This window comes from Leptonychotes weddellii, chromosome 1 (genome assembly GCF_054177405.1).
Source record: "Leptonychotes weddellii isolate Sample4059 chromosome 1, ASM5417740v2, whole genome shotgun sequence".
Taxonomy (NCBI): Eukaryota; Metazoa; Chordata; class Mammalia; order Carnivora; family Phocidae; genus Leptonychotes; species Leptonychotes weddellii.
Window position 1 is genome coordinate 56,436,033 of NC_138369.1, and position 19,727 is coordinate 56,455,759.

Sequence of the window (19,727 nt, forward strand, 5' to 3'; positions counted from 1 at the left end):
ATGGGGCTGGGGAGTATTGGGGTATAAGAGCAGCCCCTAGAAGAATGGGGCACTGAGGAGAATGCTTCTGTGGTTTTTGTTTCTGTAGGAGGCAAGGGGTGGCAAACGCTCAGATTTCTCTAGAAGACTGACTTGGCAGGATGTTGTCCCAGTTAGAGGACCCTTGCCTGTGCTCTGTTGGCTTTGGGGATGTCCCCCTCCCAGTTTTGTGGGCTACTTTGGGTCTTAAAGCAACTATATTTTTCTCTTAATGTGGAAAAACTCAGTGACTCAAGCTCTCTGTTCCAAGTGAGGGATCACATTACAGCTAAGTACAGTACAACAGAAGTATTTCAGAATTTGACAAGACATTTTGGATATCATCTCGACGAGCCTATCTTTACTGAGGTCTAGAGATGTGGTGTGGCTTGCTCAAGGCCAAGTTTTTCTTTCCATTCTGTTATTCATGCGTCATGCAATGGAGAGGCAAAGTAGCATGGTGGCTAAGAACACAGGCTGTGGACCCAGACTGCCAGAGTTCAAGTCCTGGCTTTGCCCTTGTGAATGTGCCTAAGCTACCTCAGGGTTCTGTGAAGAGGATGAAGTGAGGTAAAACTTGTCTGTTCTCAGAGTAGTGCCCAATGTGTGTGTGTGTGTGTGTGTGTGTGTGTGTGTGTGTACGCTAAGCCTATATATGCTGATATTCCATATTTTGTGCATACTGTATGCTGGGCAAATGTGTTAATCACTGTGGGGTGACTAATTTGTCTGCTAGGAATAGAGTCCACATAATCTTTTTTTTTTTTTTTAAAGATTTTATTTATTTATTTGAGACAGAGAGAATGAGAGAGAGAGAGCACATGAGAGGGGGGAGGGTCAGAGGGAGAAGCAGGCTCCCCGCCGAGCAGGGAGCCCGATGCGGGACTCGATCCCGGGACTCCAGGATCATGAGCTGAGCCGAAGGCAGTCGCTTAACCAACTGAGCCACCCAGGTGCCCGAGTCCACATAATCTTAAGTGCCTCATAGATAAAACCCAAGTGACACAGCCCCAGCTGTTGAGAAGTTCCCCATCTACAGGGGAAAACAGAGGAAACATGATGTTCACTAAGTGGGAGAGCTGTGTGGGGAGAGAAGTTCATGCCAGTGTGTCCCGCAGGGCACCTCTCCCCAGAGGCCCAAGCTGCATCCAAGCTCTAAGTGGCATTAAGACGGCTTATTTCATGTAAACCTGGAGAAATGGATGCCCGCTTAGAGTCTGCTGCTGACGGGGGCTCCTGGAAGAGAAGAATGATGGGAATCCACTGTTGGTCATGGCAGTGGGTGCTGGGAGGGGAGGAAGGGGCCCTGCCTCTTCTGAGTGTGCCTGCTGTGGAATAGCTGAAGGACCACTGAGGAACATGAGGGCTTGGTGGGGGGCCACTCTTCCGTGCTTCTGTCTCTATGGCCTCAGGCCTGTGGCTGGGCCTCCATTGCATTACCTCTGACGGTTCTCATCGGGGGGCTCCTGAGAAAATTCAGAAGTGCTCAGAAAGACCACACATTGTTCTCTCATTGCGGCTTTATTTTGGGTCTCCCGGAGGGGCAACTGTGCTTGTTTCAGAACGTTGCCAGGTTGGTTGAATAGATAAAAGCCTCGAAGTCTGTGGGCCCGTGTCTAGACTGTGTCGAACTTTCGAATTCTTAAAACATTGGTCTTTGGCACAAAGACATTTTTCTCGTGACTTTTCAGGTGCTTCCTGTTTCTGGTTGGGTGGGAAATGCTATCAGAATATCCTGTTTGGAACCAGGAAATGTAGAGGGAATGGGAAACAAAAATGAATTTCGGACACAAAGTAAAATAAACCAGTGGAGCATACCATTATTAAGTCAGCCGTTTAGTTTGTGTGGGATATGAGAGCAGCATCATTACTACCATATGTTGTTTGGTTTTATCCGAGTGTGTGAGAAAATTGGAAGTTCAGCGGGACGACGTGGGGGAAACTGTAAACTGAAGAGCGAACACTCTGAGACCTGTTACTATTAACCAACTTGTACTTTAGGGCTCCCCGAAGTTAAGTCAGTGCATTGTTAATATCAGGCACAGAGATTTCTTTCATCCTTTGCCCTTGAGCCCGCCAAGACAAGAAGCCAGAGCTTGGCAGGAGTGGGGCTGTAAACAAGTCATCTTTTTTTATTTTTTTTTTTTAAGATTTATTTATTTTAGAGAGTGCACATGTGAGCGGGGCGAGTGGCAGAGGGAGAGAATCTTCAAGCAGACTCCCCGCAGAGCATGGAACCCCACTGGGGGCTCGATCTCACAACCCATGAGATCACGACCTGAGCCGAAACCAAGAGTTGGACGCTCAGCTGACTGAGCCACCCAGGAGCCCCCAAGTCATCTTTTTATTGTGACAAAAAAGCCTCACTAATCTGGAAAAATTGGGGAGGCTTTTTTTTTTTTTTTTTTTTTTTTTTTAGCTCTGCTACATTAACAAAAAGTGTTCCAGGTGAAACACAGATAAAGAAGCACAATTAGAGGACCATTGTATGTTAGACCCTGGCTTTTCAGGGTCTAACATACAATTTCAGAATCTGGCTTTACTGCTCACTTGTTCCCGTGGTTGAACCCATGGCTCCTACTTTGTCTGGGTGACTTTGGGTAAACCATCTGAGCCTCAGTGCTCTCATCTGTAAAATGGGGAGATTAACCTACTGAAGAGGTATTTGCTCAGTGTGAACACTCGATAAGTACGAATTTTTTAGTTAAGTATCCTTAAGCCTTCAGAGAAGGTTTCTAGCAAATCCTGCTTTAATGAATAGATAATGGAGGGTAGAAAGTAGGGTATTACAAAAATGATTTTAAGACTCCATGAAAAAAAAAGACTCCATGAAAAGATGATAATTTCTTAAGTATCTTTAAAGATCCTGTTTGCACAATTTATTTGCCGGTAAGCACTCCTCTCCCCTTTTTGTAGATGATCTAAAGTTTAATTCATGCCGTGTTTAAATGTTCTCAAGTTGGGAATTGTTGGGGTCTGAATTTATCCAATTTCACTGTGCTTTAAAATTGTCCCATTGATTCCAAAGATTTCTGTGCCACTTTTTTTTTTTTTTTTTAATCTGGGGGTGACTGGCCTTTTATTCCCAGTTGCTTTTGGCATCTCTCAAGACAGTGCTCATTTCTAGAGAAGGAAATAGATCACCCATTCACATGTGAAGTTTTCTTTCCCTGTCTAGTGTTGAATGCTGTGGCTCCACAGGGGATAAAAATCAATCAAGAGCCATTTACAAATGAAAAGGACTTGAGGTTTTGTCTTATTTTGTTGTGTTTTTCTTTTGTTTTGGAGAGAACCATAAAAAGCTAAGTTGATCCATTTAAAAATTCAAGAACAAGCCCCATAAATTTTTTATTAAATAAAGAACTCTACATTTACATAGAATTTTATGGTTTCTAAAGAGCTTTCATAAAAATTATCTCATTTAAGTAAATACAGCAAATTTAGAAACAGATGTAGTTCTGTATTATAGCCAGTTAAGGCGGAGAGGGACCCTGAGGTGGAGAGAGTGGGAGGGAGGGTACCTGGAGGGAAAAGCCAGGGCCAGAGGAGGTGACCAGGTCTCTGGCAGTGGCTCTTGGGGCTCAGGGAACCCCATCGAGCTTTCAGTTTGGTGCCAAGAATTTTTACCATGGGCACAAATATATTCTGTACTTCCAACGTGTTTCCATACATTGTGTGGAATTATTGACTGCTTAAGCTATATTGTCTAATATTTTCCTTACAGATGTCTAAATTTTAGGAATCTCCTCTTCTAAAATTGCTCATCTGTATGACGGGTGTCTTGGGTTTTTTTTCTTTTCAGAGAAACTGACAGATTCAGATTTACCTACTGGCTGCCAGGGATCATGTTAGGGTCCTTAACATATATGATCATACTGAGTAATGACCTCATTTTGGGGGTAAGAATTCTTATCCCCATTGTACAGATGAGAAAACAGTCTTGGGGAGGCTGATGAAGGTCACAGGCTCATTAAGTAGAGAAATGATTGTTGGCATTGAAGTTCAATAGCAGGTTTCTTTGTACCACCTGTTCTGTTGGGAGGCTGGTTTTCTTTGGGGTTACTGGCATGCTGTGGCCCCTCACTGAGCAAAATCTATTATGTGATAATTTTAGTATGATTTTTTAGGACACTCTACTGGGGACTTCTCGAGCTATGTTGCAATTTTACAGTTGTAGGCACAAAATATAGAGTCCCAGCAGGTGCAGGGGGCAGGTGGGGCCCCTCAGCCTGATAACATTTTACTGGGAAGCCCCTCTGCTCTATGTCCTAGATCTTTCCTTACTGTAAGCATTTGGTTTTCACATCTGAACAGTGGTTTGACTGTCCATGTTTCAGTGGTAGTTATTCCATGAGTCTGTTCAGTTTTGGTCATCATGTGAATTTTCCTCAGCTCTGAGCTGGGACTCTCACTGAGATGTGACTGTCCCATGTTCAGGGTCACTTTTTTGGAGGGGTGAAAGATAACATAATGTACAACATCTTGGGCATTTCGGGCTGCATGTAACAGATATACCACAGACAGAGTAACTTAAACAACAAACATTAATTTCTGACTGTTCTGGAGTCTGGGAAGTCCAAGATCAAGGCCCTGGCCTATTCAGTGTCTGGTGAGAGCCCTCTTTTGTGTCCTCATGTGGTGGAGAGCAGAGAGCAGCAAGCTCTCTGAGGCCTGACAAAAGGGGACTAATCCCATTTATGGGGGCTCTACCCTGGTGGCCTCATCTAATGCTAATCACCTCCCAAGGGAGCATGGTTTCAATATACGGATTCTGGGGGGACACCTATGTTTAGTCTATAACACACAGTAAGTTGAAGTTGCTTGCTTCTGCTTCTAAAGTAGGGAGTTGGCAAAGTTGGTACTAGATTCTGGGTGGAAGGAACTATTTAAAGATTACAAAACAGTAAAAATTTTTAAACATTTTTGTAAAAAATACATAACACAAAATTTACCATTTCAGCCATTTTTAAGTGTGTCATACATACATTCACTATGGTACAGCAACCACCATATCCATCTCTAGAACTTTTCCATTGTCCCAAAATGAAGCTCTGTCCTCCTGAGTTCTCTCCTTCCCCCATCCTGCCCCCGCCCCCCCCTCCAGCCCTGACAACTGCCATTCTACTTTGTCTCAATGAGTTTGACTTCTTCAGAGACCTCATGTAAGTGGAATTATGCAGTATTTGTCCTTTTGTGATGGGCTTATTTCACTTAGCATGATGTCCTCAAGGTTCTTCCATATCATAGCATATGTTAGAATTTCCTTCCTTAAGACTTAATATTCCACTGAATGAATGTATATACCACATTTTGTGTATCCATTCATCCATTGATGGAAAACACTTTTTTTCAAGGAAGAAAATGTTCTCACGGTGAATGTGCTCCATGAAGCAAGATGGTGTGGCGGAAACAGATTGGCAGTCAGGAACCCCACCCTTTAATCCTGCCTCAGGCTCATTTGCTGTGTGGCTGTAGACTACTTGCTCTCTCTGAGCAATAGTGACTTCATCTGTAAAAGAAATGGATGGGATTCGAATTATATAGACATGCTGTAAAGATCTCTTCCCCTCTTAAAGCTTCTCTTACATAATTGTAAGTTGCTAGCTTTATGCAGTTTGCCTTTAATGCCCACCATTGCTTAATTGTCCATTATTTTGATAAAATATTTTCCCTTCCTCTCTAACCTAGCTATTTAGGTCATTTACCTTTTTTTTCCTTCCCATTTAGACTGTGGTCCCTCACAACTGTGGGCAGTTTTGTCTTTTTAGTTTTATATGTTGAAATGGCCTGGTTACTAGTAGAGATCTGTCTGCCCAAGTTCATTGTCCTCTAAATTGTTTAATGACCAATTATTTGGTATTATTCAGAAATTGAGTCAAAACTCAGGAATAATTTGAGACTAGAAAGCTGTTTTTTTCTCTAGTTCATGGCTAAGTTCAGGAGCTATGGAAAAAAACAATTTTTTTTTTTTTTAAGATTTTATTTATTTGACAGAGACACAGCGAGAGAGGGAACACAAGCAGAGGGAGTGGGAGAGGGAGAAGCAGGCTTCCCGCTGAGCAGGGAGCCTGATGCGGGGCTCGATCCCAGGACCCTGGGATCATGACCTGAGCCGAAGGCAGACGCTTAACGACTGAGCCACCCAGGCGCCCTGGAAAAAAACAATTTTAAAATTGATGCATTAAAAAGACTATCTTTGAAAGAGATTAGTAGGAATAATATCTTACACTGTCCATAGATCTTGATCTTTCCATGGGTTGGTTTTATCCCACCAGCATTTCAGGAGGAGTGCAGGAAGTGACCCCACCCAGTTTAATTCTTAAATGAATTAAAATTCATTAGTGTAAGTTCCATGTATTGAGTTGTGGGTTGCGAACATGTGGAAATGAGTATTTTTTCCTCTCTGAATTGCCTTCTGTTTAAACAGGGTTTAGTAAAACCAGCAGCTAAACCAAGGAAAATACTACCATTTTTAGAGTGGAGGAACCATATAACTTAATGAATTGTGTGTGACGCCGGCCAAGTAACTCAAACCCACCCACGGCAGAGAGACCGAGCTTTCCAACCTGTTCCTCCGTGCTCCAGGTGATTTTCAGGTCCCCTTGTTCAACCACATCTTTTGCTTCCGAGATTCAGTTCCCCTGGATTTAGCAGTGTCAGGTTGGTTGCAGGAGGACAGCGGGCTGCTGTCGTGCCAACCCTGATTCCCCTTTGCTGCTTCAAGGTGGAGAAGTGTTTTGTTCCCTGGCGGCGAGGGACGGAACCAGCTTGTTGTAGCTCTCTGCCCGGCCACATCCTGGGGCAGGTGGCGACTGGGTGGACGTGCCCAGCAGCCGCCCGCAGCAGGGCCCCCAGCCTGTGTGTGCGCAGGAAAAGTGCTTCTGGGAACACCGGAGACTGGAGGAGGTCCCACCCCATCCTTCCAGCCTGCACTGCCTGGACTTCTCAATGGAGGGAGGGATTGTGACCTGGGGGGTTTCTTGAGGACACTGGGATGGGGCAGCCTCCTGTTTCCATACCTACCTCCCTTCTCAGGAAGGAGGAATTCTTCTTGGGTATTCTATCTTGTTCCTCCTGAGGCCCCAAAGGAGATGGGATTGCCCAAAGTAGAATTAGCCAGTCTAGGTTTGGAAAGCCCAGAAACATCAATCCTGTGGGTCCCTGCCGCACTCCATTCACAGCTACGACTATCCTTAGGTCTCTGGGGTTAGTGGTGTCTCTGGGTGGAGAACTCAGGATTCCCGGTACCCAGGACGCAACTCCTTTCCAAGCCAGCCTGGGGATGGAGGTCAGGGAGCCTGACTGATTGGAAGACAGAAGGCAGGGCTGGCAGAGCAGGGGGCCAAAGGTCCCAAGTAAGCAGGTTGGAGAGTTCGGGTCTCAGCAGCTGGAGGAAGGTACCTGGTCCTCTCACATTTCCGCCTGGGCCTTGAGTCTGTGCACAGAGAAACCTGTGTGTACACCTTCCCTTAGTACACCATACCAGTAACTGGCATAAGGCTGGTGTTGGGGACAGTGAGATCGATGAGTTCATCTTGGTGTTGAATAAACCGTAAACTGTGATGAACAGACACATTTTGTGATGGGGAGAGGGTATCATTTACATTTCCCTGCAAGATCACCCACACAGAGAAGCTGAAGAGGAGTTCTGGAAGACCGTGGATGGCTCAGAATAGGAAAGTGTTTAATCCAGTCCCACCAGTTGAGCCTTCCTAGACTAGAGTTGCCACAGCTGCCTCGCCTCCCCCCAAAGTAGGTGTGATGGGATGGGGTAGGGGTAGAAGCATTAGGACTGGAGCCTGTTTCCAAGTTGAAGTGGTTAATCAAGAGTTACAGAAGTTTCTGGGAGGTCAGAGTTATGGGTACTAGTTAGGAGCCCCACATAGTTTGATTCCTTGTTCTAGAGCACTCCAAGAAGGCAGGTGTAGACCCTGGGGTCTCAGAAAGTCAAAGCCAGTGGGATAGTGCCTGTTTTCTGTGTGTCCCTGGCCCTCAGACCCCTGATGAGGTAGTCCCAGCTTGGGGACTCTGGGGCTGGCCTCTAACGGTACCTTGATGCTGGCTGAGGCTGGGATGCTGGTAGTAGGGCTTGACTTTGCAGGACTTTCTCCTGGGGCCAGGAGTGGGGTACTCCTAGCTCCCAGTATGGCTGTGGCCCCTTTAGAAGCCCTGCGTCCTGCTTCTGGCATAGAGCTGGCCAGCACAGTTTGGGGATGAGGTGGAGAAAGACAAGTTTTCATATCTACTATTTTTGGAGTTCCCGTTACAAAGGAGACCACGAGACTGTTTTCTTTAATACATGAAAGATCCCTACGTAATTCTTATTCATGTCATAAATGTATGAGGCTGAACTGGTGTGTCCTACACTGTAGCTTTGTTCAGCTGGTGGGGTCTGACTTTTCCTTGTTTTATTTGCTGGAGAGTTAGAGTTGGGTATGTAACCCCTCGAGTCAGTGGGGGTGGATATGCTTTTTGCCAGAACTTCCAGCTATAATATAACTGTTCGGGTTGGGACATTTTGATCCTTCTTGCCATTATGCTATTTGATGTAGGATTTATTATTAATTTTTATTATTTCTTGCCATCAGACAGTTTGATGCATGATCTCTTTATGACTTTGCACAAGACCCCCTCCCAGCCTGGGTGCAAGACTTTGCAGAGAATAGGCGAGTCCCATCGTCTGTGGGTTGCTTTCTGGCAGGCCTGTGAGTTCTCCTTGGAATAACAGGACAAGGAGGGAGGAACTGATTTAGCCCTCACAAGGAAGAGGAGTAACTCAATTGACATTCCATTGTAATTTAGCAGTCGGTTAATGGCCACTTACTGGAAAATGTTACCAGGCTCTGCGGTGAGTGTTGTTAGAAACTGAATTACTCTGTGTATTTCCCCAGGGCCCTTTTCCCCCTTCTCTCTCACACGCTCTCGAGCTGCAGGAAGTGGCACTGTTGCAATCACAGCTGCATTGTTCCTTCATATTATTTATTTTGTTTCAAAATTAAGTATATTGCCTTTAATGGTACCGGAGATTTGCCAAGAGCCCAGGGGTGACATGGGGGATCACTGGGTTATTTTGTAGGGTAGCCCAGGCCTACAAGTGCCCAGGGACAGCCATGAGCCCTCATCCGGCAGTGTAATTAATTTGAGTCATCTGAGCTGAACATCTCTCTTATCTCTCTGTCTTTACCCATGTAATGATTTCAGCTGGCTGGTCATTTCCTGGGTTTTGTGTAATCACTCTGTAGAACCTTTGATGGGCCACAGAGGTGAACTAATGTGAATCTTGACTTTTGCCATTTAGTAGCTGTGTGACTTTGGGCAATTCACCTAACCTCTCTGAGCCTCGGGAGTTATACTACTCACAGATGGCAATATGCGCTGCCAGGGATGAGAGATCAGTGAAATGGCATGAGTGGATGTAGCTAACAGGGCCTAGGACATGCTAAACCCTCTTCCTTCCAACTTAAAAATACAACAGCAGCACAGAAAGCCCCTTTGTCGGGTCAGGGTGTTGGGAACTGTGAGGGAATGGTAGAGGAAAAGCACTTAACCATTTTTGTTTCTGTTGACCTGGAGAGATCTTCCCCTTTGATGGAAGATGGAGGTGTCCGTGGGTAGCATCACCAAAACACCATTAGGGAGAGAGTAACTGTTGAGTGCTGGAGCAGGTCTAGCGGGTTTGTTCCTGTAGCCCCAGGCTCTGTTGGCTGGTATCTGGTTGGATGGCAGAAATCATCTTGCCTCCAGTTCTGTGGAGTGTCATGTTGGGAGGCTTGGTCGTCTTCCAGGGGACTCCACACAGAGATGGCCACATCATGCCATTTCCGGGTTATGTTTTCAGCTCCTTTTCCTACTGGGGCTCTCCATCCTTTCTGAAGTAAATGAAATAATCGTCACCAGCCTCCCACTTAATTACCAGGACTGTTGCTTCTCTTTCCCCACACGCGTGGAGGAAGTCTGCTGGGGCGCTTGGCAGCCTCAGGGCCCGATGGCACCAGAGCCTGGAGTTTTGCGGTCTAGTGGATTCTGGAGACTTTCCTTCCGCGCGCCAGTCTGGAAGGCGTCCCTGGGCCCAGCCCGCAGCGGTGCACGGGGAAGTGGCCAGCACTCTCGGCGGCTCCTCCACACGACTAGCACACACTGACGAGGCTGTGGTTTGCTTCTTTCCTTCCCTCCCCTCTAGAGTATAAGAAGAAGTATGGAGAGGAACACGGCTCCTGCCAGGCTGGGATAGCAGGCTTCTTCACTGAGGTGGGTGTCGGCTCTTGGGCATTTCTGCTTTCTTGCTGCTGTTCGTTTCCTGGTGGATTGTGGTCTCGGTAGTTCCTTGAGATGGAATTGCCGATGCCCCCACATACTTGAGCTGTGAGTGAGTAGATTCTGGTCCCTGGATGTGACCTCCTGGGAAAGTGATTGACACAGGTGGGGGCTCCTGCTGGCCAGAGACTACTGGGGTGGGGAGTGGGTGGGCTCATTGGGAGGAGACACCTATTTGGACAATTTCTCTAAGGAGTTCTCTGGACCCTGTGCCCCATGGAAGGAACCGATTCGAAGGGGTGCAGGTGAGATGGTGCTCAGTCAAGTTTGTGTCTCATCGCTGGCAGTGAGGAGGATATATTAAGCATCACCTCCTATCGTTCTTCCAAACTCCATGGAGAGATTTTATGATTTTATACATAACTCAGCCAGCCCCTTTCCCAGATTCCAAAGGACAGTAGACTTGAATACTTCTGTATCTGTGCAGTCATGCAGTCGTACCATGATCTTTGGCCGGACGGTACAACTTTACGGACTGTTCTTAAGTGATTCTTGCCTACTGTGAGTTCACCCTTCACATAAACTCCTCATTTCCCAAACATCTTTTGATTGTCTGCCGTGTACAAAGCTCCATGCCAGGTCCTATAAGTGGCTCAGGCATCCATGGAGTTGCTCAGGCCCAAACAAAAAAGTACTTTTTATTTCTAATTAATCTATAATCCTATTCTTTTAACCTCCTAAGCATATCCCAAATGTGACAGCTTTAATTTCCCACCACATCACCCTTCTGGAAAAGCCATTATCATCACCTGAAGATATTCTGGTCTTGAACTGGTCTACCTGCATCTGTTCTTTTTTTTTTTTTTTTGGTAGTAAAATACACATAACATGAAATTGACCATTTTGACCATTTGGAAGCAAACAATCCAGTGGTATTTAGTACATTGACAGTGTTGTGCAACCACGGCCTCTCTAGCTTGAGAACATTTCCATCACCTCAGTCTACATCTGTTCTCCACCCCCGCCCCTGTGTTTTCTGCACAGTAGCCTGAGGAATCTTTCAGAATCAAACTCTGTCATTCTGTCTCTGTGGCTTCCCATCACATGGTAGATTAAAATCCACACTGTGTGTCCTAGCCCATGGGCCTGGCTTTCTGACACCCACTCTCCTTCTCCTGCTCCAGGAGAGCAGAGAGCTGCAGGAGGGGACACCCACCAGTGTCCAGAGCTTTCCGATCTGGAGCAAAACTGCCTACCTTAATTTCTGCCGTTGCTATTTAGATTCAGAAAATAGACAATCGGCAATGCAGCATCTCATTCAGAAAGCATCATGGAAAGGGTAGAAAAGTCAGAAAAGGTGTCTTTCACTCTCAGACCAACAAACATGACATGCTTCTCCACCAACCCTGCAGTCTGCACCCTCTAATTCTTACTATACCCCTTCGCTGTCACTTTGGTGAGATTCTTATGACCATCCATACAGAGTTCCGTGGGAGGCCCGGTGGATGGTGCCACCCATCGTCCTTGCTGCCTAGACCCAAATGAGCAAGATTCCTCTCTTATTTCCTCTCCTGCATCCAAGCCATCAGGGAGTCCCACTTCCTGTGCTCCCAGAACCTATCCCAGAGGCCTCCATTTCTCTCTGCCTCCACTGTTTCCCATAAGCCTAGGGCACCATTGTTTTGCCCAGGACGCCACAGCAGGACCCTCCCAATTTCCCACTCCCACCTTGCCTCGCCACAGCCTCTTCCCACACAGAAGCCACAGCTACCTTCTCGAAATGAGAAAAATACTGTGGCGCTCCTTTGCTCGGAACCTTCTGGATCCCCATCATACTTACAGTAAGATCCAGACTCTTCCACTTGGCTGCCCGGGGCTTCCTACCTTTCCTGCCTCCCCTGTTACCTGCCCTCCTAGTCTCACCTCCTCCAGCCTCAGAGACTTGGGACTGCTGCTGGAACGTACCAGACTCCCTGGCAGCATGGGGCTGGAGGTCCCCACACGTGGCATTTTTGTGCACAAATACACATTTCTGCAGAAGAGAAATGTAGCAGAGGAATTGCTGGGGCCAAAGCTATCCAACATTTGAATTTGGGTACATTCTGGCAAATTGCACTCCGGAAGTGTTTGCCAACCGACAGCCCCCCAGTTGTGTGTCATTGTTCCTACAGCCTCTCACCAGTACCAGATCTTGTCATTATAAAAAGGTACCTCATTTTGCTATGATGTCCCTTTATCTGATTATTAGTGTAGTAGTCTTCAAATATTGGCCATTTGTCTTTTTAGAAATTGCTTGTTTATGTTCTTGGCCCATTATTCTCTTGTTTTTTCTTATTTTTGATTAACTGATTTTTAGGAACTTGCAAGATAGTTTCAACACTAATCTCTTATTTCTTATATGTGTTGTAAATTTTTTTTATCAGTCTGAGTTGGCTTCTGATGTCTTTATTGTACTGCTGTCCCACAGTCATGTTTGTCAAATCCATCAATCATTTTCTCTCTGGATTCTAGACTTCTCAGAAAGATCATCCCTCTCCTAAGAATACAAAATATCTACCTATAATTTCTTCTAGAATTTTTACAGTTTTTTTTTTTTTTAAGATTTCTCTCTTCAATACATCTTGGATTTCTTTTTGCAAACATTATATGGTAGAAACAAACTGCATTGTTTTCCTAAATGTGTAGTTGATTGTTCTCATATTGGCCTGCTAACCAGGTTTTCTTATCCCCATTGATTTGAAGTACCATCCTGCCATATGCCGAGCTCACGCTCTCCTTCCATCTCTGTGCACACTGAGATTATATAACCTCCGTGGCTGTCGTTTCTCTGGTAAAGTCTAGCAGAGTCTGACTCTGCCGAAGAGGCAACAGGGCACCACTGTAAGTCCACAAGCAGGTGACGGGCACCATGGGTGCAGTGCTGGGAGAGAGAGACCTTGCGGGCTGGTGTGCCCAGGACTTTAAAAGTGGGAGCGCCAGGAGGGAGGCCAGGTGTGAGGCTATGATGTGGTCCAGCTACAAAACAACAGGAATAAAAAATGACCAGGGGAATTGGAGAATATTAAGGCGGTATCAGTGGGCTGGGTGGCCAGAGGACTGTGGGATGGAAGAAGTAGGTTCTAAGGCAGGGTTCTGGAGAACAGTGATGCCCCAGTGGGAAGAAGCCTGTCTAGAGAAGAATCACTGGGGAAGGTCAACGAATGGGCCTGCTTTCAACACATGCAGTGTGAGGTGATGGATGGGACACTTGTAGGTGTTTTTAGAAGATACTTGGATACAGGGACCAGAACCCAACCTGAGTTGGAAGCTCTGATTTGGTCATTGCTAGTACCTCTCTGAGGGGACTGGTGTGCTCAGGGTGGAGCGGGGGGTTGCGGGGGAGGGGACCTCCTTTCGACAGTGGGAAGAGAAAAAGTAGACTCATTGCAGAAATGAGAATTCATCAGTGATGTTGATGGAGAACTGAGGGACAGAAGGAGTTCCCAGGGAGGGGGTGTCATTATGGTCTCACCAGGCAGAAGGTCAGGGAAGACAGGGCATTGGGGCTGGGTAGAAGGAGGGCTTGGTGGGAGGAGCAGAAAGGGCAGGGGTGGAGGGGAGCCCAGGGGCCTGCGCAAGCTCCAGGTGAGCAAGAACGAGAGGACCTATTGAAACTCCAGGCTCTGGGAACCGTGGGCAAACAGCAGTGGGGCCGCGGTACATGGATGGGGGTTTGTGGGGCCAGTGAGTGGGAGGCTCAGTCCTCTGACCCGGCCACTGTCTTCTGGCTGCCCTGAGCTTTGGCCTCCCTAAACAGGAGGTCTTTGAACTCACTGCCTCTCTTGTTTCTGGAACTTCAGCTGTTGGAGGCTGAGCAGGAAATGTGGTTGAAGGGGTCAGGCAGCACTTTTCCCCTCCCCTGCCCTCCTGCTGACCCCGTTACTTGGGCTGGCTTTCGCTGTGGACTGGGCTGTCCCTGCACAGGGCAGGCAGCTACCCCTCAAGCTGGATGTGCTTCTGTGGCCTTCCAGATGCAGCCATGTGGCTCCCAAGTACTCTGGCCCGAGGTGCCTGCTTGACCTGAGGGTCTGTGACCCAGGGGTTACCAAAGCTGTTTGAGCTACAGATGCCATGTGAGTTTTAGCCTGCCACTGAGGATAAAGGAGAGCTTCCTGGGAACCTTATTTATTTTTGTAGCCTAGGGTGACAGAGACAGATACTTGTGAGTAGCAAGAGAAGACATGGACCAACCCGCCAGCATTGGAGCACTGCCATGGAAGCCTGGAGACATCTGGGTAGAAGTCTGGGGTGCAGACTTCTGCTGTAGATCCTGAGTGCCCCTCTGCCCCCCTCCCCCACTCGCACCAGGTTGCAGCGGTGTACAGAGAAAAGTCCGTGGCTTCTCAGGCACACCCACATGCCCCTATGCCTCTGGAGGTTCTGCTAATAAATGTACCTTGGGAAAAGGCCCGCACTATTTATGGAAGGGATTCCACATGGGAGTTAGGTGGTGTGGCCTTTGGCTTGCAGAGAAGCTTGCGTTTCTGTGTGCTGTTTGCATTGGCTGTTCCTGGGTGGTGGGGAGCTAAGCAATGACACCATTTTCCTGGCACTGGTGAACAGTGACAAAGGGCACAGGCATCATCTCTACTGGATGGGAAAACCAAATACAGGGAGTTCCAGGAAGATGCTGTTTTCCTGCCCCTCCTCTGCCCCAGCCCCAGCCCCGCGGGTCTCAGGCTCAGCCTCAGGTTCTCTAGTTTGAACCGAGGGAGAAGGAGGCATGAGCACGAAGAGGAGAGGGCAGACAGACAATAGCTTTGGTTTAAAGGTTTTTGAGGAGAGAGATTACCTTGTCTTAACCTCTTTGTGGTGTTTCAGAGAGCGGGTGTGGGGATATGTTAGACATGAAGCTCTCATGGATTGGATTGATTTAAATCATCAGAAAACAATGTGTCTACCACCTGGTGTACCAGAGAGCCTTATGGGTCTCTGGTCATGCTCAGGGCTTTGGCTTATGAAGAGCTGCAGGTGGAGAAAGCTCTATATATGCTGTGTACTACAGGTGTTGAGGCCAATGGTCGTTATGTTCTTCCATGCCCTGTGTGTTTGGACACCTGATTCCAAATTCCTTTCTGAGCTCAAGGCCAAGGAAAAAGTCTCTCTCCTCTGATGAACTGATCGTTTGTCTAATGTTCCTTCTAGAACTAGCACAGCCCCTTATACAGAAGAGTATAGGGGCAGGAGTGAATGAATGCACTGACCACCTATTTTTTCAGTGATGAACTCTGAGTGCAGGAAGTGATATGTTTTTATAAAACAGTGAGATGCCTCAGAATGTCCAACTTATCAACAGCTCCCTTGGGGGTGTGGCTAGGACCTCAGAACCTGAATGCAGTGTCCCTCCACAGTCTTTCCTGGTCTCCACCTTCCTGAATCACCAGCAACACGCCATTCAGGCAGGATCTGGTGGCTTGTCTTCTGTCTGTGCTCACACCCTCCTGTTTAAGGTTCTTTCCCAAATGGACCACAGCACATGCGTCGTTCAAAGCATTGCCCTGTTGCCACCGTGGTTGCACACGTGCTGTCCTGCCTGTGAGCTCTTTCTTTTCTTTCTCTTTAGATGGCTCTGGCTTGTTCAGACATTTGCTCTCGGAATTCAGTGTGACTTTACGAATTGTCATCAGAAACTCAGGATCCCTGTAGTAAGATCTAGCCTTCAGGGACTTGTCAGAAAGCAGCAGCTTCTGACAGTGGTGAGGCCAGCTCTGCAGAGAGGGGTCAGCCTGGATGGACGTTTCTGAAATAGAACTCGAAGGGCCAAGGGAGCGGTGGGTGTGTTTTCGCACTGAGAGGCCTCGATGACATTGCGGCGTCTGGTGTCCACTGTCTGTATGGTCTGCACCTATAGGGTTTTTGTGCCGCTGAGGGGTTTCCCCTGAAATTGTCTTTATTTGAACCCTTTTGGATAGAATTTTTTTTCTAAAATAATTTGTATGTTTCCATGTTGCCTTCCCCTGGGAATGTCATACAAAGGGACTTTATTGATCTGTGTATCTAGTATAAGCTTTCATACATGATAGTAGATGCTTAATATTATTGAATGAAAAATTAATGATTTTGTTAGGAAAATAGTTTTTATTGTTTCTTACTGCAGTGTAGACATTTTGATAGATAATCAAAAGAAGGGATTCCCTGCTGGGGAAGGAAGGAATGAAAGCCTCAGCCGGGGTCATCCAGTGGATGAAAGGAGGCAGTGGGCACCTCTCCTCAGAACAGTTTCCACACAGTGTGTGCTCGGCCGGTTTCCGTAGTGTAGTGGTTATCACGTTCGCCTCACACAGTGTGTGCTCCATTTTGCATGTGTTGTGCGTCTTCTGAGGTGACTTCCTTGTCAGTGTTTAATCATTGTTCTAGAATTTTGAAGAAACACTGGGTGCCTGGGTGGCTCAGTCAGTTAAGCAGCTGCCTTCAGCTCAGGTCATGATCCCAGGGTCCTGGGATCAAGCCCTGCATCGGGCTCCCTGCTCAGTGGGGAGTCTGCTTCTCCCTCTGGCCCCTCCCCCCAACTTGTGCTCTCTTTCTCAAATAAATAAATAAAATCTTTAAAAAAATAAAAAATAGGATTTTGAAAAACACAAAATAAATTTTAGGGATGAGAGAGAGAGACACACAGAGAAAGAGAGAGTGACAGAAGAAGGGGGGAGAGGAGGGATCCCTGTAATCCTGTCACCCAGTGGAAAAAAAACATAAACGTTTGGGGCTTCTCCTTCTGGTCTCTGTTTTGTCTGTCTGTACACATTTTTTTTTTCCATTTATAAAACGTGATCATAGTCTGCATGTTATTTGGTCTGTCCTCGTTAACTCAGCACTTTGTGGCCCTGTCTCAGTGCTGTTACATCTACAGCGTTTTTACTGCTGCATGATGCTGTTGAATGGGCGTACCGTGATTTAGGATGCCAGCTGCTAGATGTGTAGATCATTTCCAACTTTTTTTTTTTTTTTTAAGATTTTACCTATTTACTTGAAAGAGACAGAGAGAAAGCACGGGCAGGGGTGAGGGGCAGAGGGAGAAGCAGGCTTCCTGCTGAGCCAGGAGCCCCATGCAGGGCTCGATCCCAGGACACTGGATCATGACCTGAGCCTAAGGCAGACGCTTAATGACTGAGCCACCCAGGCGCCCCTAGATCATTTCCAACTTTCTTTAGCATAGTGACGATGCCTATTCTTGTGGGTGAAGGCATGTAGTTATTATCTGTGCTGACTTCCTTAGGTAGGTGCATCATTTGGAAGCACTTGGGATTCTCATCAGTATTGCTCATTAGATGGTTTTGTAGCACAAACCTGCTCTTGGCCCCATTGAGGGCACAGGATCATTTGCCCCTGATGCAAATGCTGGAGACCACTGTGTCTTTGTGTTTCTGGGTCTTTTTTTTCCCCTAAGATTTATTTATTTATTTTAGGGAGAGAGAGCATGCACATGCGAGTGGGAAGAGGGGCAGAGGGAGAGAATCTCAAGCAGACTCCCCACTGAGCATGGATCCCAAGGGCTCAGTGCAGGGCTAGATCCCATGACCCATGAGATCATGACCTGAGCCAAAACCAAGAGTAGGACACTTAGCTGACTGAGCCACCCAGGTGCCCCTCTTGGGTCTGTTTTTTTTTTTCTTTAAAGATTTTATTTATTTATTTGACAGAGAGAGAGAGGGAACACAAGGAGGGGGAGTGGAAGAGGGAGAAGCAGGCACCCTGCAGAGCAGGGAGCCCACGCGGGGCTCGATCTCAGGACCCTGGGATCATGACCTGAGCTGAAGGCAGACGCTTAACGACTGAGCCACCCAGGCGCTCCTTGGGTCTGTTTTTAATAGCAGTGCTGTCTCTGGCTGTCAAAAGTCTCTGTCCTTCCCTTGGTGTGCCCCTCTGCTCTCTTGATTTTGTTGTGATTTTGCAATGGGCCACAGTGGCCCCAAAAGCAACTTTCAGTCTGCCCACAAGGCTCTCAATAAGCAGGAGACATTTAGACTAAGCTCAGACAACTTTTACCTTTGTTTCTACATTCCTTTTGCATCCAGATTCTATTCTCTGAGAAGGGCATCCTGAGCGAGGACTGGTGGGGAGCGGGGATTTCCTTGGAGTGTTAGTGCACGGTTTTTTGCAAAGATGCTTCTGGTCATTGTTTTCTCCTTGCTCTGTATGGGGCAGGTGGGGTTGGGGGCCAGGCTGGGTGAGGGGGTGGTGTCTTTTCATGAGCACTGTTTCCTGGAATTCTGCAATTTAGGACAATGTGCAATATTTGTCATATCCTGATTTGATCCCGTTGTGAAGGTGAGGAAGTACGCAAGAGCTTATCCGTGGGTAGCATAGGAACCTGGTATGTTCCTCATTCTGTCACCTTGCTCGGCTATCTTCGTCTTTATTCCTGATGACCTTGCATGTATGATGGATTCCATAATGCCAAGGAATCTGGTGTTTTGTTTTTGTTGCTCAGCTGAAGAAAGTCCTTCATGTGAGGTATCTTTGAGTTGTTGGCTGTGGCTGTGTTTCTCATTGTACCACCTGCTCCCCTCCTCAGCTTCCTTCTCTGTTTATTTACCTTTGGGTTTCTCTTTGGTAGGAGCTGGTGGTGATGGGTGCCCCAGGGTCATTTTATTGGGCCGGCACGGTCAAAGTGCTGAACCTTACGGACAACACCTATTTCAAACTGAACGATGAAGCAATCATGAACAGACGGTACACTTACCTGGGTGAGTAGCTCAGGGACATGACAGGTAAGAAGGGGAAATGGGAGCGATTCTCACCTGGCTCACAAATTGTTGCTTTACTGGTGGAAAGAAGAGTTTGTTGGCTTTCACGTCTATTGTTCTAATTAGGTACGCTCTTAGCCAGGGCCCCTTATATCGAGCCTCACACCTAGTGGGTAGAGAACAAAGGAGGGGTCTGAATTAAAACTGTGATTTAATTACAGAGCTGACAGTTGGACCTCCAAGGAAGCAACAGTTTTTTCTTATTTGAGCAATTACTTAAGTTCAGATACAAAATGAGTGCAGTATAATTCTGGTTTTCCATGGTATTTCTTTGGTTGTGGTCTCTGCTTCCTGGTCACACCAGTTGCAAATAGAAATGGTAAGAACCGGGGGTGCCTGGGTGGCTCAGTCAGTTGGGTGTCTGCTTTGGGCTCAGGTCATGCTCCCAGGGTCTTGGGATCGAGACCCAAATTGGGCGCCCTGCTCAGTGGGGAGCCTGCTTCTCCCTCTCCTTAAAAAAGAAATAATAAGGAGGGCGGAGCAAGATGGCGGAGGAGTAGGAGACCTGGATTTCATCTCCTCTCAGGAATTCAGCTGGATAGGGATCAAACCATTCTGAACACCTACAAACTCAACAGGAGATCGAAGAAAAGAAGAGCAACAACTCTCTCATCAGAAAAGCGACCACTTTCTGGAAGGTAGGACGTGCGGAGAAGTGAATCCGAGGCGATA

The 19,727-nt window shown here is 47.0% G+C and overlaps 1 protein-coding gene across 4 annotated transcripts in view; it reads left to right on the top strand.

Moving 5' to 3' along the window:
• ITGA9 (integrin subunit alpha 9) overlaps window positions 1-19,727 on the top strand; it is a 333,129-nt gene that overhangs the window by 29,933 nt on the left and 283,469 nt on the right. For 3 of the 4 annotated variants that reach the window (XM_081824368.1, XM_081824372.1, XM_081824364.1), the window contains exons 5-6: window positions 10,199-10,266; window positions 18,866-18,995. In XM_081824368.1, the coding sequence (XP_081680494.1) occupies window positions 10,199-10,266; window positions 18,866-18,995 (198 nt within the window). Of the gene's footprint in view, window positions 1-10,198; window positions 10,267-18,555; window positions 18,763-18,865; window positions 18,996-19,727 lie in introns of those variants that run through there. The other variant, XM_081824377.1, reaches the window with a different exon arrangement.